This window comes from Lactuca sativa, chromosome 1 (assembly GCF_002870075.4).
Source record: "Lactuca sativa cultivar Salinas chromosome 1, Lsat_Salinas_v11, whole genome shotgun sequence".
In the NCBI taxonomy this organism is placed as follows: domain Eukaryota; kingdom Viridiplantae; phylum Streptophyta; class Magnoliopsida; order Asterales; family Asteraceae; genus Lactuca; species Lactuca sativa.
Genome location: NC_056623.2, coordinates 114,490,858 through 114,505,390, shown reverse-complemented (window position 1 = coordinate 114,505,390; position 14,533 = coordinate 114,490,858). Strand labels below are relative to the sequence as shown.

General features: G+C 36.0%; 2 protein-coding genes across 3 annotated transcripts in view; both read right to left on the bottom strand.

The window, feature by feature from the left end:
- Positions 1-3,351: 3,351 nt before the first annotated feature.
- Positions 3,352-7,550, bottom strand: LOC128127702 (uncharacterized). The gene is made up of 4 exons (XM_052766377.1): positions 7,423-7,550; positions 6,650-7,316; positions 4,883-5,785; positions 3,352-4,402 (listed from the first exon to the last, which is right to left on the bottom strand). Exons 1-4 carry the CDS (start codon positions 7,548-7,550, stop codon positions 3,716-3,718), a joined length of 2,385 nt encoding a protein of 794 aa, XP_052622337.1. The 3' UTR covers positions 3,352-3,715.
- Positions 7,551-9,813: 2,263 nt separating this feature from the next.
- The window catches only part of LOC111921387 (uncharacterized), a 12,732-nt gene continuing 8,012 nt past the window's right edge, over positions 9,814-14,533 (bottom strand). For both annotated transcript variants that reach the window (XM_052763686.1, XM_052763687.1), the window contains 3 exons: positions 13,349-14,356; positions 11,582-12,484; positions 9,814-11,101 (listed from right to left, as the gene is read on the bottom strand). In XM_052763686.1, coding sequence (XP_052619646.1) covers positions 10,415-11,101; positions 11,582-12,484; positions 13,349-14,356 — 2,598 coding nt within the window. In that variant the 3' untranslated portion in view covers positions 9,814-10,414. The remainder of the gene's footprint in view (positions 11,102-11,581; positions 12,485-13,348; positions 14,357-14,533) is intronic.

Sequence of the window (14,533 nt, the reverse complement as noted above, 5' to 3'; positions counted from 1 at the left end):
CATGGATTTGTCAACAATAAAAGAAGAAAGAATAAAATTGCGGGACTGTTAATTGATAATAACTGGATCACAGAACCAGAACCCATAAAAGACGAGATCCTCAACTTCTATCGGAAGAAATTCCAAGAAAAGTGACCATCTAGACCAAAATTCTCCAGCACGAAGTTCTCAACCCTTGACACCGTAACAAATGCAAGTCTTGAAGCCCCATTCACATTGGAAGAGGTCAAAAATGCTATCTGGTCCTATGGAGAACGATGGAGGGGCTGGATAAAAAATTGCTTAAGATCATATTCAAATGCAGTTGGTCTTTGGAGAACGATGGAGGGGCTGGATAAAAAATTGCTTAAGATCCTCGACGTTATCAGTCCTTGTGAATAGGTCTCCAACAAGTAAGTTTGAAATGAGGCGGGCAATAAGACAAGGTGATCCCTTGTCTCCATTTTTGTTCATAATCGCGATGGAGGGGCTGAACATCGCGATGAAGGAGGCTTGCGATAAAGGCATCTTTAAAGGAAAAAAAAATCCCAAACAATGAATTGTATGTCTCTCATCTGTTTTATGCAGATAATGCACTCTTCATAGGGAATGGAGTGATGAAAACATAAAAAATCTCGCAAGAATACTTCGATGCTTTCATGTAGCATCAGGCTTAAAAGTAAATTTCAAAACGTCACGAGTACTTGGAATCGGTATTGAACATCAAGAAGTAATATCTTTGGCAGAGCCACTTGGATATGAACCCTCCCGACTGCTGTTTTCCTATCTTGGTGTCTCGGTGGGGGCAAATATGAAATTAAAACGCCACTGGACTCCCATTATTGAAAAATTCCAAACAAGGCTGAACATATGGAAGTCGAAGACTCTTTCCCTTGGGGGAAGATTAACGCTAACAAGGGTTCTCCTTGGCAGCCTTTCTACCTTTTATTTTTCATTATTTGTTGCCCCTATAGGTGTCATTAAGAAGCTTGAAAGAATAAGAAGGAGATTCTTATGGGGGGGGGGGATCGATCGATAGAAAAAAAAATCAATTGGGTATCGTGGGAAAAGGTGACAGCGCCTAGAGAAGCAGATGGCCTTGGTTTGGGTTCATTGAAGGCACTCAATTTATCACTAATTGTGAAATGGCTATGGAGATTGAAAACGGATGGCTCGACTCTATGGAGTATGGTCATAAAAGGAATACACAATCTGTACAATAAACCGGCAGACCGTATTTCCTATGGAGCAATATCGCTGGAGTAAAAGGAGAACCAGAATAAATTGGAATTGATCTAAATGATGTAATATTGAAGAAGATTGGGTGCGGTGACGATACTATGTTCTGGATTGATCGATGGACTGGAGACAATACATTAAAAACATCCTTCCCTAAGATGTACAAACTGGAACGTCACAAACATTGCAAGATTAGTGATCGGTTATAGGACGGGCGATGTAACTGGAATTGGAAAGAACACCAACAACTATGGAGCAGCTTCGTGAGATTCAGATGCTCTCTAATGGAGTCAATACGTTCCATTCAGCGGATCAAAGTGACAGATGGGTGTGTAATCTGTCAAGTGATGGGGTATTCCATGTTAATGCTCTTAGAACACAGATCGACCGGAGAAACATGATGTCAGGGGAAGTATCAATAAAGTGGACTCATGAAGTCCCGCTGAAGGTCAACTATTTCATATGGAGGGAAAAGCTTGATCGACTCCCAACAGCATGTGCGTTAACTAGAAGGGGAATCTAGATCATGTCCATCCTATGTCCCTACTGCGAGTTGGAAGAGGAGGATATGACACACGTGTTATTTCGGTGCCCAATGGCATCAAAGGTATGGGAATATGTATGTCATTGGTGCAACATTCCTTATCTCCAATTTTAGAATGTTGAGGAAATGGTGAAATATGTAGCACAATGGGGTACATTTTCAAAGAAAAGAAAAACCCCAACTAGCATATGTTATGGAACTACATGGAGTATTTGGAAAGCCAGGTGCGATTGGATCTTTAAAAAATTAAGAACATCGCCACCCAAGCTAGCAGATTTGGTGAAATCCATTGTGTTTAGATGGATTAAGCATAGGAGAGACCGATGCAACATTAGTTGGATAGATTGGTGTGTTAGTCCTTTTACCATTATGTAATTTACTTTTCTTTCATGTCTTGTACTCTCTCCTTCCTAGCACCTTGCTAGGAGTTGATGCTTTTCTTTTATAAACCAAAAAAAAAAAGTAAATTTGCAATATATGGAGCGTTTATTAAATTGGTGATCCTCTTAATTGCCCCATTAAACGATGGTATAACATACGCCAACCAGTCGATAGCACCAACCAGTCGATAGCAGTTTACGTTCGACGACTATTTGATTGAATATTAAATATTTCCATACTTTTTCATAACGTGGACTTGCAATCCAAAATGTGCATTTGGTGGATACACAATACAGAAAAGGACTTGACACACAATTAATTATGTAATATACCCTACGTTTTCCCTTTTCTAGTTTAAAATCTCAAATATGCATATTTTCTAATAAAAACTTTTAGTTTTTGCAATATCCCGAATCATACATTTGGGTTAATACCATAACAAACATTATAGATTTGTTTTTCCGGAATTAACCTCATTTTTTTTAAAAAAACCTAGCATGTTTTATTTTTTCTAATAAAACCGTCAACGTTTTTTTTCTTAAAAAACCTTCATGCCATTCAATTTCCCCCAAAAACCCATCAACATTATTTTTTTTCCGAAAAAAAAAGCCCTCACATTGGAAAAGTTTTTTTGAAAAAAAAATGCTAAAAGTATTGGATTGAAAAAAAAAAAAAACACAAGGTCTTATTGAGACACATGTGCAACAAATAAAGCTAAGGTTTAATATGGAATAATACAATATATAAGGTTTTGTATGATATTAACTTTAGAGAAATTAAATAACCTCCTACTTTTGTTCCTACAAATCCTCCTACCCAATTAAACGATGACATGTGTTATTTTAATATACAAAAATATCATTAAATGAACATTAAATATGACACATGTCATCATTTAATTGGGTAGAAGAATTTGTTGGAACAAAAAGTAGGAGGATATTTAATTTCTCTTTAACTTTATACATTTTAGTCGAAAAGGAAGGTCTTCTTTACGAGGTTTAATTCACAAATAAAGGCAAAAGATAAGTTCTTTCATATAATTAATCCTTAACTCTTATCCATGTTGGATAAGCACATCAAAGTATTACCGACACATCACATCACGATGAAACCTGCTAAAATGTATAATTCGAAAAGTTTGCCAAAAGCCAAGGTTTGTATTCAAAAAAAATATATACATCTCTTTCTCATAATGCATAGGTTTTTTCTAACATAATTACCCCTTCAGAAATGATGGAATGACGTTAATTAAAAGTCTATACAGCTCTTTCTCATAATATATACACACGAGGAGATGAATTACGAAATCATAAATACAAGGGCCGTTTTGGGCACCTCAAGCGTGACACAAGTATAAGTGGTTCACTTCTCCCGTCTTCTTTCACTTGTGCAACGTACTATCAATTCAAAAACTTGTGGCCAAACTGATCTAAATTGTAGCATTTCCCTCCGTATTTCTTTTCTAACTTTCCACCTTTTGAGTTTTGACCCAAGATAAAGCTTTAGCTTTTTGCGCTAGCCATCTTTCAAATGTTGGCCCTCTGAAGATTTGTCAGGTTCGAAAACATTACCCTAATAATTAGGCACATCTGAAACATACCCTCTCTTTTCAGCCAACCTATTACCCTCCTCAATTTGTAGCTGTATGATGAGGTCTTCCACACTCATTTCCTTTCTCTTATGTTTCAAATATTTCTTCAAATCTACCCAAGTTGGAGGCAACTTTTCAATAATCACACCTACTTGAAAAGTCTCGCTCAATGTGGTTCCCTCGGTGTGAATGTCATGCATGATTATCTGGAGTTCTTGCACCTGATCCACTACTGTTATAGAATCCACCATTTTGTACTCTAGAAAACGTGCAACAACATGGACATCCTCTGTATTGTACTCCCGCTCCAAGGATTCCCATAATTCTTTTGCTGTTTTAGTGGTACTATGCCTGTTTGATAATGCCTCCACTAAGCAATTCAATATATAATTGCGACACAGGAAATCTGAGTTCTTCAAAGCATCAAAGACAGCTGGTGCTTGAATGTCTCCTACTTGGGCATTCAACTCGGGTGGATCCTTAGTCAGAAATCCATCCAAGTTGAGTGTTTTCAAGTAGACAATCATTTCCTGTTGCCATCCTTTAAAATCCAAGCCATTGAATTTCTCTGGTTTGTGTGGAGGCACCAACACATTATGTGATAAAGGAGGAACAAGTTCACTTGTTGCAGGAACAATCGCTCTGTTGTTGGCAGATGTGTTTTCCATCTGAAGCGGATGTTTTTAGTTAGTGTAGTATATAATATAATAGTTAAAAAAAATGTTTCTTAAAATAATAGTCCCTTATGAAAACACCGAAACTGGAATTGTTGATTAGAAACAGAAAACAAAGTGATTCTGCTTTCGAAATACTGGAAATAATAATTTCTTTTTTGAACAGTAACCTCTGGTAACAATAACTTAAAATCCAGAATCGAGAAAATATTCTTTTAATGTTCTAAAGACGGGAAAGATCCAGTTTATGAAAAAAATAAATAAATAAATAACATGGGAAACAAAAATAAAATAAAAAAAAGTGTTCCTGTTTTCTTTCAGAAGCAAACAAACGAAATATATCCAAATTTAAACCTGAGCGGAGGCATGGGTCATACTCATAGTAGTAGGAAAACAGAGAAAGCGTGTATAACTAGTTTATCAGCTCTTCATTCCTTGAAATGAAAATAATTTCCTGAGAATATGAATACTTACCTGGTATTCCAATGCCTTCTTAAGTTGCAGTAGCACCTCACTAGATGTTGGTCGTTGTTCTCTTTCACGTTGTAAGCATTGATAGGCAATCTTTTGAAACATAGACAACGATTTTGGAGCAATTTGCTCCTTTATGCCTTCAAACACTATCTCATCGACCGTTCCTTCTAGATAGTGGTGTTTAAACAAAGTGGTTAGGAATTGTGAAACTTGGTCATGGCTGTTTTTAAGACATAATCTCCCACACAAGATCTCTAATAAAACCACCCCGAACGAGTATATATCAGATTCTTGGGTTAAGAAATCCAATTCAAAGTAAAGTGGGTCAGAATAGCCCATTGTACCGCAAGCATTATCGATGACAAAATCAATATCCTTATTTATTGGACTTAACAAGGAAAGCCCAAAATCAGTAATTTTTGCTTTCCAATCATCATTTAGAAGAATTTTTGAACTTTTGATGTCCCTATGTATCACCACCTCTTGTGTTACAGCACCTCCATGATGGAACTCTAACCCCCTGGCAATATCAATGCATATCTCAAGACGTTTAATCCATGAAAGATCATTGTCTGACAAGTACCTATCAAGAGTTCCTCTAGATGCATACTCATAAACAATGATGCTTTCACCCATTTCGTTGCAATAACCTACAAGACCGATGATATTTTCGTGTTTATACTCCAAAAGAATTTGCAGCTCCGACAAAAATTCTAGTTCTCCCTGACCGAACTGTCTGTCCAGCCGCTTTGCAGCAATGGCATTACATCCAGTAGTATGTGTAATTTGTCCTTTGTAGACTTTCCCAAATCCACCCCTACCAATCAAGTGGTCATCACTGAAGTTTCGTGTGGCCGATTTTATGTCATCGAGAGAAATTTTGATGTTTTCTTTGGAGTTTTCCTGTGAATTAATAAACACTCGATTAACTTGAAAATTCAAAAATAACCTGAAATTTTTATCCGAAGCTACTTGGTTATGCTAATATATTAAAGAAAAGGTCGTTAAAGTAAAGTATATAGAAAAGTTACGATGATAAAATTTCTATTTATTGATAACAAAAAACAAGATGTTTTGATAACTCATTTGTTTTTTTCTAGTCAACCAAATTTTGGAATTTAATGATACATTTATTACCCGGTTCATTCCATTATGTTGTTTATTTCATCATACCGAACATATCATAAGTTTTGAAAAAAATCTCCTTTCTATTTTATATCACGATCAAAATATGTCATATTAATTTCATTAATATCAATATCTTTTATGTGTTCATTCAAAATAGTGATATATTTTTACAAGGCCTCAAATAGCAAATACGCACTCACCTTTGATACATATATAAACATAGATATGTCTTAATAGGTTATAAATTTATATTATTTTTTTTGGAAAGGGAACTTCCGTAACAAGGGTTTCCGGACCAACTTTCTCGCACCGACTAATCCCCGCTGCGAACGTGAGACTATTTCTCATACCCTAGAGTCACTGCACGCGAACCTCTATGGCTACAGAGGCCGAGTAGTCCAGGGTTTGAACATGTGTCAATATGTTATCTACCATATCTTCCAATTGTCTTACCAAATCACCACAATCCAAGTGGTTAATTTATATTAAGTTAGTGATAAAAAAAATTACTTATTAATGATGGAATTATACTACCCAGTGATAAAATTGGAAATGAAATTGTTTGCTAATTTTTTGTTATGAAAACGTACAACAGGTGAGGAAAACAATTGGTGCCTAAACTGATTATATATAACTTACTTGAAAAGATAATGCTTCTTCAAGTTTCTTGACAATGACTTCCGCTGTTGGACGCTCAACTTGGGTTTCTGCCACACACTGGTAGGCAATTTTTGAAAATGCATCTAAGGAATCTTGATCTGGTCCTTTATTTGGATTGAAAATGGTTTCATGAGTTTCTTCCAATAACCTAGGATCAACCATTTCCTTTATTGTTCCCTCATTGAAGCGTCTACGTGCGACAGGTGCAATCCCGTTAATATCTTCCTTGGTGTAAATTGGATCATTCGCAAACCTCCCAGACAACATCTCAAATAAAACGACCCCAAAAGAGTAAATATCTGTTTCATTCTTCAACCTACCCGTTTTATCATATTCCGGATCCAGATACACTTTTGTGCCCGCAATATTTTCTGTATAGAGTGTGTTCAACTGTTGATTCTCCGGGCGGAATTTAGAAAGGCCAAAATCAGCAATCTTTGCCTCCCAATTCTCAGTCAAGAGAATGTTACCGCTTTTTATGTCACGGTGTATTATCCTTCGTTCATCCTCTATCTTGTTGTGAATGTAATTCAAACCATGTGCAACATCGCGATGAAGGAGGCTTGCGATAAACGCATCTTTAAAGGGAAAAAATCCCAAACAATGAATCGTATGTCTCTCATCTGTTTTATGCAGATGACGCACTCTTCGTGGGGGAATGGATTGATGAAAACATAAAAAATCTCGCAAGAATACTTCGATGCTTTCATGTAGCATCAGGCTTAAAAGTAAATTTAAAAAATCGAGAGTACCTGGAATCGGTGTTGAACATCAAGAAGTAATATCTTTGGCAGAGCCACTTGGATGTGAACGCTCCCGACTGTTGTTTTCCTATCCTGGTGTCCCGGTGAGGGCAAATACAACGCCACTGGACGCCCATTATTGAAAAATTCCAAACAAGGTTGAGCGTTTGGAAGTTGAAGACTCTTTCTCTTGGGGGAAGATTAACGCTAACAAAGGCTCTCCTTGGCAGCCTTCCCACCTTTTATTTTTCATTATTTGTTGCCCCAGCAGGTGTGATTAAGAAGCTTGAAAGAATAAGATGGAGATTCTTATGGGGGGATCGATCGATAGAAAAGCAATCAATTGGGTATCGTGGGAAAAGGTGACAATGCATAGAACAACAATGGCCTTGGTCTGGGTTCATTGAAGGCACTCAATTTATCACTAATTGTGAAATGGCTATGGAGATTGAAAAGGGATGGCTCGAGTCTATGGAGTAGGTCATAAAAGGATATACACAATTTGTACAATAAACCGGCATACCATATTTCCAAAAAAACCCTACCTAGAGTATGGAGCAATATCGCTGGAGTAAAAGGAGAACTGGAAAAAATTGGAATTAATCTAAATGACGTAATATCGAAGAAGATTGGTCCGGTGACGTACTATGTTTTGGCTTGATCGGTGGACTGGAGACAGATTAAAAACATCCTTCCCTGAGATGTACAAACTCGAACGTCACAAACATTGCAAGATTAGTGATCAGTTACAGGACGGGCGATGTAACTGAAATTGGAAAGAAACACCAACAACTATAGAGCAGCTTTGTAAGATTCAGATGCTCACTAATGGAGTCAATACGTTCCAATCAGCGGATCAAAGTGATAGATGGGTGTGTAATCTGTCGAGTGATGGGGTATTCCACGTTAATGCTCTTAGAACACAGCTCGACTGGAGAATCATTAAAGTGGACTCATGAAGTCCCGTGGAAGGTCAACTATTTCATATGGAGGGCAAAGCTCTATCGACTCCCAACGGCACGTGCACTAACTAGAAGGGGAATCCAGATCATGTCCGTCTTATGTCCCTACTGCGAGTTGGAAGAGGAGGATACGGCACACGTGTTATTTCGGTGCCCAATGGCATCAAAGGTATGGGAATATGTATGTCATTGGTGCAACATTCCTTATCTCCAATTTCAAAATGCTGAGGAAATGGTGAAATATGTAGCACAATGGGGTACATGTTCAAAGAAAAGATAAACCCTAACTAGCATATGTTATGGGACTACATGGAGTATTTGGAAAGCCAGGTGCGATTGGATCTTTAAAAAATTAAGAACATCACCACTCAATCTAGCAGATTCGGTGAAATCCATTGTGTTTACATGGATTAAGCATAGGAGAGACCGATGCAACATTAGTTGGATAGATTGGTGTGTTAGTCCTTTTACCATTATGCAATTTACTTTTCTTTCATGTCTTGTACTCTCTCCTTCCTAGCACCTTGCTAGGAGTTGATGCTTTTCTTTTATGAAATTATTTGCCGGTTAAAAAAAAAAGTAAATTTGCAATATATGGAGCGTTTATTAAATTGGTGATCCTCTTAATTGCCCCATTAAACGAAGGTATAACATACGCCAACCAGTCAATAGCAATTTACGTTCGACGACTATTTGATTGAATATTAAATATTTCCATACTTTTTCATAACGTGGACTTGCAATCCAAAATGTGCATTTGGTGGATACACAATACACAAAAGGACTTGACACAGTTAATTACGTAATATACCCTACGTTTTCCCTTTTCTAGGATAAAATTTCAAATATTCATATTTTCTAATAAAAACTTTTAGTTTTTGCAAATATCCCGAATCATACATTTGGGTTAATACCATAAGAAACATTATAGATTTGTTTTTCCGGAATTAACCTCAATTTTTTTTTTTTTAAAACCTAGCATGTTTTGTTTTTTCTAATAAAACGCTCAACGTTTTTTTTTCTTAAAAAACCTTCATGCCATTAAATTTTCCATAAAAACCCATCAACATTATTTTTTTTCCGAAAAGAAAAAACCCCCTCACATTGGAAAAGTTTTTTTGAAAAAAAAATGCTAAAAGTATTGGATTGAAAAAAAAAAAAAAACAAAAGGTCTTATTCAGGCACATGCAACAAATTAATAAAGCTAAGGTTTAATATGGAATAATACAATATATAAGGTTTTGTATGATATTAACTTTATATATTTTAGTCGAAAAAGGAAGGTCTTCTTTACGAGGTTTAATACCAAAATAAAGGCAAAAGATAAGTTCTTTCATATAATTAATCCTTAACTCTTATACATGTTGGATAAGCACATCAAAGTATTACCGACACATCACATCACGATGAAACCTGCTAAAATGTATAATTCGAAAAGTTTGCCAAAAGCCAAGGTTTGTATTCAAAAAAATATATACAGCTCTTTCTCATAATGCATAGGTTTTTTCTTACATAATTACCCCTTGAGAAATGATGGCATGACATTAATTAAAAGTCTATACAGCTCTTTCTCATTATACACACGAGGAGATTAATTACGAAATCATAAATACAAGGGCCGTTTTGGGCACCTCTAGCGTGACACAAGTATAAGTGGTTCACTTCTCCCGTCTTCTTTCACTTGTGCAACGTAGGGGGTGTTTGGGGTATCTTTTTAGAGGGCAAAAAGACTTTTGGGAAAAGATAATAGAGAAAAAATGTTTGGTAAAAGTTCATTTTCAATTTTTTATAGAAGGAAAACTGACTTTTTGGAAAAGTAGAAACCTTGCTTTTTGGAACTTTTCCCAAAAGTCTTTTTGTCCTTTCAAAAGATACCAACTTTTTGGCCAAACTGATCTAAATTGTAGCATTTCCATCAGAATTTCTTTTCTAACTTTCCACCTTTTGAGTTTTGACCCAAGATAAAGCTTTAGCTTTTTGCGCTAGCCATCTTTCAAATGTTGGCCCTCTGATGATTTGTCAGGTTCTAAAACATTACCCTAATAAATAGGCACATCTGAAACATACCCTCTGTTTTCAGCCAACCTATTGCCCTCCTCAATTTGTAGCTGTATGATGAGGTCTTCCACACTCATTTCCTTTCTCTTATTTTTCAAATATTTCTTGAAATCTACCCAAGTTGGAGGCAACTTTTCAATAATCGCACCTACTTGAAAAGTCTCGCTCAATGTGGTTCCCTCGGTGTGAATGTCATGCATGATTATCTGGAGTTCTTGCACCTGATCCACAACTGCTTTAGAATCCACCATTTTGTACTCTAGAAAACGTGCAACAACATCGACATCCTCTGTATTGTACTCCCGCTCCAAGGATTCCCATAATTCTTTTGCTGTTTTAGTGGTACTATGCCTGTTTGATAATGCCTCCACTAAGCAATTCAATATATAATTGCGACACAGGAAATCTGAGTTCTTCAAAGCATCAAAGACAGCTGGTGCTTGAATGTCTCCTACATGGGCATTCAACTCGGGTGGATCCTTTGTCAGAAATCCATCCAAGTTGAGTGTTTTCAAGTAGACAATCATTTCCTGTTGCCATCCTTTAAAATCCAAGCCATTGAATTTCTCTGGTTTGTGTGGAGGCACCAACACATTATGTGATAAAGGAGGAACAAGTTCATTTGTCGCAGGAACAATCGCTCTGTTGTTGGCAGATGTGTTTTCCATCTGAAGCGGATGTTTTTAGTTAGTGTAGTATATAAAATAATAGTTAAAAAAATGTTTCTTAAAATAATAATGCCTTATTGTGAAAACACCAAAACTGGAATTGTTGATTAGAAACAGAAAACAAAATGATTCTGCTTTCGAAATACTGGAAATAATAATTTCTTTCTTGAACAGTAACCTCTGGTAACAATAACTGAAAATCAAGAATCGAGAAAATATTCTTTTAATGTTCTAAAGACGGGAAAGATCCAGTTTATGAAAAAAAATAATAACATGTGAAACAAAAATAAAAAAAATAAAAAAAAAAGTGTTCCTGTTTTCTTTTAGAAGCAAACAAACGAAATTTATCCAAATTTAAACCTGAGCGGAGGCATGGGTCATACTCATAGTAGTAGGAAAACAGAGAAAGCGTGTATAACTAGTTTATCAGCTGTTCATTCCATGAAATGAAAATAATTTCCTGAGAATATGAATACTTACCTGGTATTCCAATGCCTTCTTAAGTTGCAGTAGCACCTCACTAGATGTTGGTCGTTGTTCTCTTTCACGTTGTAAGCATTGATAGGCAATCTTTTGAAACATAGACAACGATTTTGGAACAATTTGTTCCTTTATGCCTTCAAACGCTATCTCATCGACTGTTCCTTCTACATAGCGGTGTTTAAACATAGTGGTTAGGAATCGTGGAAGTTGGTCTTTGCTTTCTTCAAAACATAATCTCCCACACAAGATCTCTAATAAAACCACCCCGAACGAGTATATATCAGATTTTTCTGTTAAGAAACCCAATTCAATGTAAAGTGGGTCACAATAGCCCATTGTACCGCAAGCATTATCGATGACAAAATCAATATCCTTATTTATTGGACTTAACAAGGAAAGCACAAAATCAGTAATTTTTGCTTTCCAATCATCATTTAGAAGAATATTTGAACATTTGATGTCCCTATGTATCACCACATCTTGAGTTACAGCACCTCCATGAAGGAAATCTAACCCCATGGCAATATCAATGCATATCTCAAGACGTTTAATCCATGAAAGATCATTGTCTGACAAATACCTATCAAGAGTTCCTCTAGACGCATACTCATAAACAATGATGCTTTCATCCATTTCGTTGCAATAACCCACAAGACCAATGATATTCTCATGTTTATACTCCAAAAGAATTTGCAGCTCCCACAAAAATTCTGGTTCTCCCTGACCGAACTGTCTGTCCAGCCGCTTTGCAGCAATGACATTACATCCAGTAGCATGTGTAATTTGTCCTTTGTAGACTTTCCCAAATCCACCCCTACCAATCAAGTGGTCATCACTGAAGTTTCGTGTGGCCGATTTTATGTCATCGAGAGAAATTTTGATGTTTTCTTTGGAGTTTTCCTGTGAATTAATAAACACTCGATTAACTTGAAAATTCAAAAATAACCTGAAATTTTTATCCGAAGCTACTTGGTTATGCTAATATATTAAAGAAAAGGTCGTTAAAGTAAAGTATATAGAAAAGTTACGATGATAAAATTTCTATTTATTGATAACAAAAAACAAGATGTTTTGATAACTCATTTGTTTTTTTCTAGTCAACCAAATTTTGGAATTTAATGATACATTTATTACCCGGTTCATTCCATTATGTTGTTTATTTCATCATACCGAACATATCATAAGTTTTGAAAAAAATCTCCTTTCTATTTTATATCACGATCAAAATATGTCATATTAATTTCATTAATATCAATATCTTTTATGTGTTCATTCAAAATAGTGATATATTTTTACAAGGCCTCAAATAGCAAATACGCACTCACCTTTGATACATATATAAACATAGATATGTCTTAATAGGTTATAAATTTATATTATTTTTTTTGGAAAGGGAACTTCCGTAACAAGGGTTTCCGGACCAACTTTCTCGCACCGACTAATCCCCGCTGCGAACGTGAGACTATTTCTCATACCCTAGAGTCACTGCACGCGAACCTCTATGGCTACAGAGGCCGAGTAGTCCAGGGTTTGAACATGTGTCAATATGTTATCTACCATATCTTCCAATTGTCTTACCAAATCACCACAATCCAAGTGGTTAATTTATATTAAGTTAGTGATAAAAAAAATTACTTATTAATGATGGAATTATACTACCCAGTGATAAAATTGGAAATGAAATTGTTTGCTAATTTTTTGTTATGAAAACGTACAACAGGTGAGGAAAACAATTGGTGCCTAAACTGATTATATATAACTTACTTGAAAAGATAATGCTTCTTCAAGTTTCTTGACAATGACTTCCGCTGTTGGACGCTCAACTTGGGTTTCTGCCACACACTGGTAGGCAATTTTTGAAAATGCATCTAAGGAATCTTGATCTGGTCCTTTATTTGGATTGAAAATGGTTTCATGAGTTTCTTCCAATAACCTAGGATCAACCATTTCCTTTATTGTTCCCTCATTGAAGCGTCTACGTGCGACAGGTGCAATCCCGTTAATATCTTCCTTGGTGTAAATTGGATCATTCGCAAACCTCCCAGACAACATCTCAAATAAAACGACCCCAAAAGAGTAAATATCTGTTTCATTCTTCAACCTACCCGTTTTATCATATTCCGGATCCAGATACACTTTTGTGCCCGCAATATTTTCTGTATAGAGTGTGTTCAACTGTTGATTCTCCGGGCGGAATTTAGAAAGGCCAAAATCAGCAATCTTTGCCTCCCAATTCTCAGTCAAGAGAATGTTACCGCTTTTTATGTCACGGTGTATTATCCTTCGTTCATCCTCTATCTTGTTGTGAATGTAATTCAAACCATGTGCAACATCAATGCATATCTTTATACGTTGCACCCAAGTAAGATTAGTCAAGCTACCGGTGTTTCCCAAATATTCATCAAGGCTTCCATTAGAAGCATGCTCATAGACAAGTATCATATGGCGACCTTCATTACAAAAGCCAATAAGAGAGACTATGTTGGGGTGCTTGCAACTAGTAAGCATTTCGATTTCTGCAAGGAACCCTTGTTCTCCTTGATTGTCTTCTCTAATCAATATCCGCTTTATAGCTACAGAGCTGCGCTTCTTTGGAAGTTTGCTTTTGTTTTTCACTTCTAATGGCAAGAAATTGTTGATATCAAAATGGTCAAGTTCTGCTTTGTAGACATCACCATATGTGCCCGACCCAATTAGGTATTTTTCAGAAAAATTCTCTGTTGCCTTTTCTATATCAAGTAGTGGGATCTCTAAGTGCTCCAAGTTTTTCCCCTGCAAAAATGTGGTAGTAAGGACAGAACCTTTTTTATTATTCATCTCCATATAAATAAGAGCTAGCGTAATTATATATGTCAATTTTATATAAATACTTTCAAAAAAAAAATATGATAACAAGGGCTAAAACTAGTTCATCATCGCTTGTAGTACTCTGCGTTGATACCACTGCTT

Excerpts from the sequence above, each read along its gene's own strand:
- LOC128127702 (XM_052766377.1), bottom strand. The coding sequence starts at position 7,550 with ATGGGCGTCCAGTGGCGTTGTATTTGCCCTCACCGGGACACCAGGATA. Across the intron at positions 5,786-6,649 it reads AAGAAGCATTATCTTTTCAA|GAAAACTCCAAAGAAAACAT; the intron begins GTAAGTTATATA and ends ATTAATTCACAG. Across the intron at positions 4,403-4,882 it reads AGAAGGCATTGGAATACCAG|ATGGAAAACACATCTGCCAA; the intron begins GTAAGTATTCAT and ends CATCCGCTTCAG.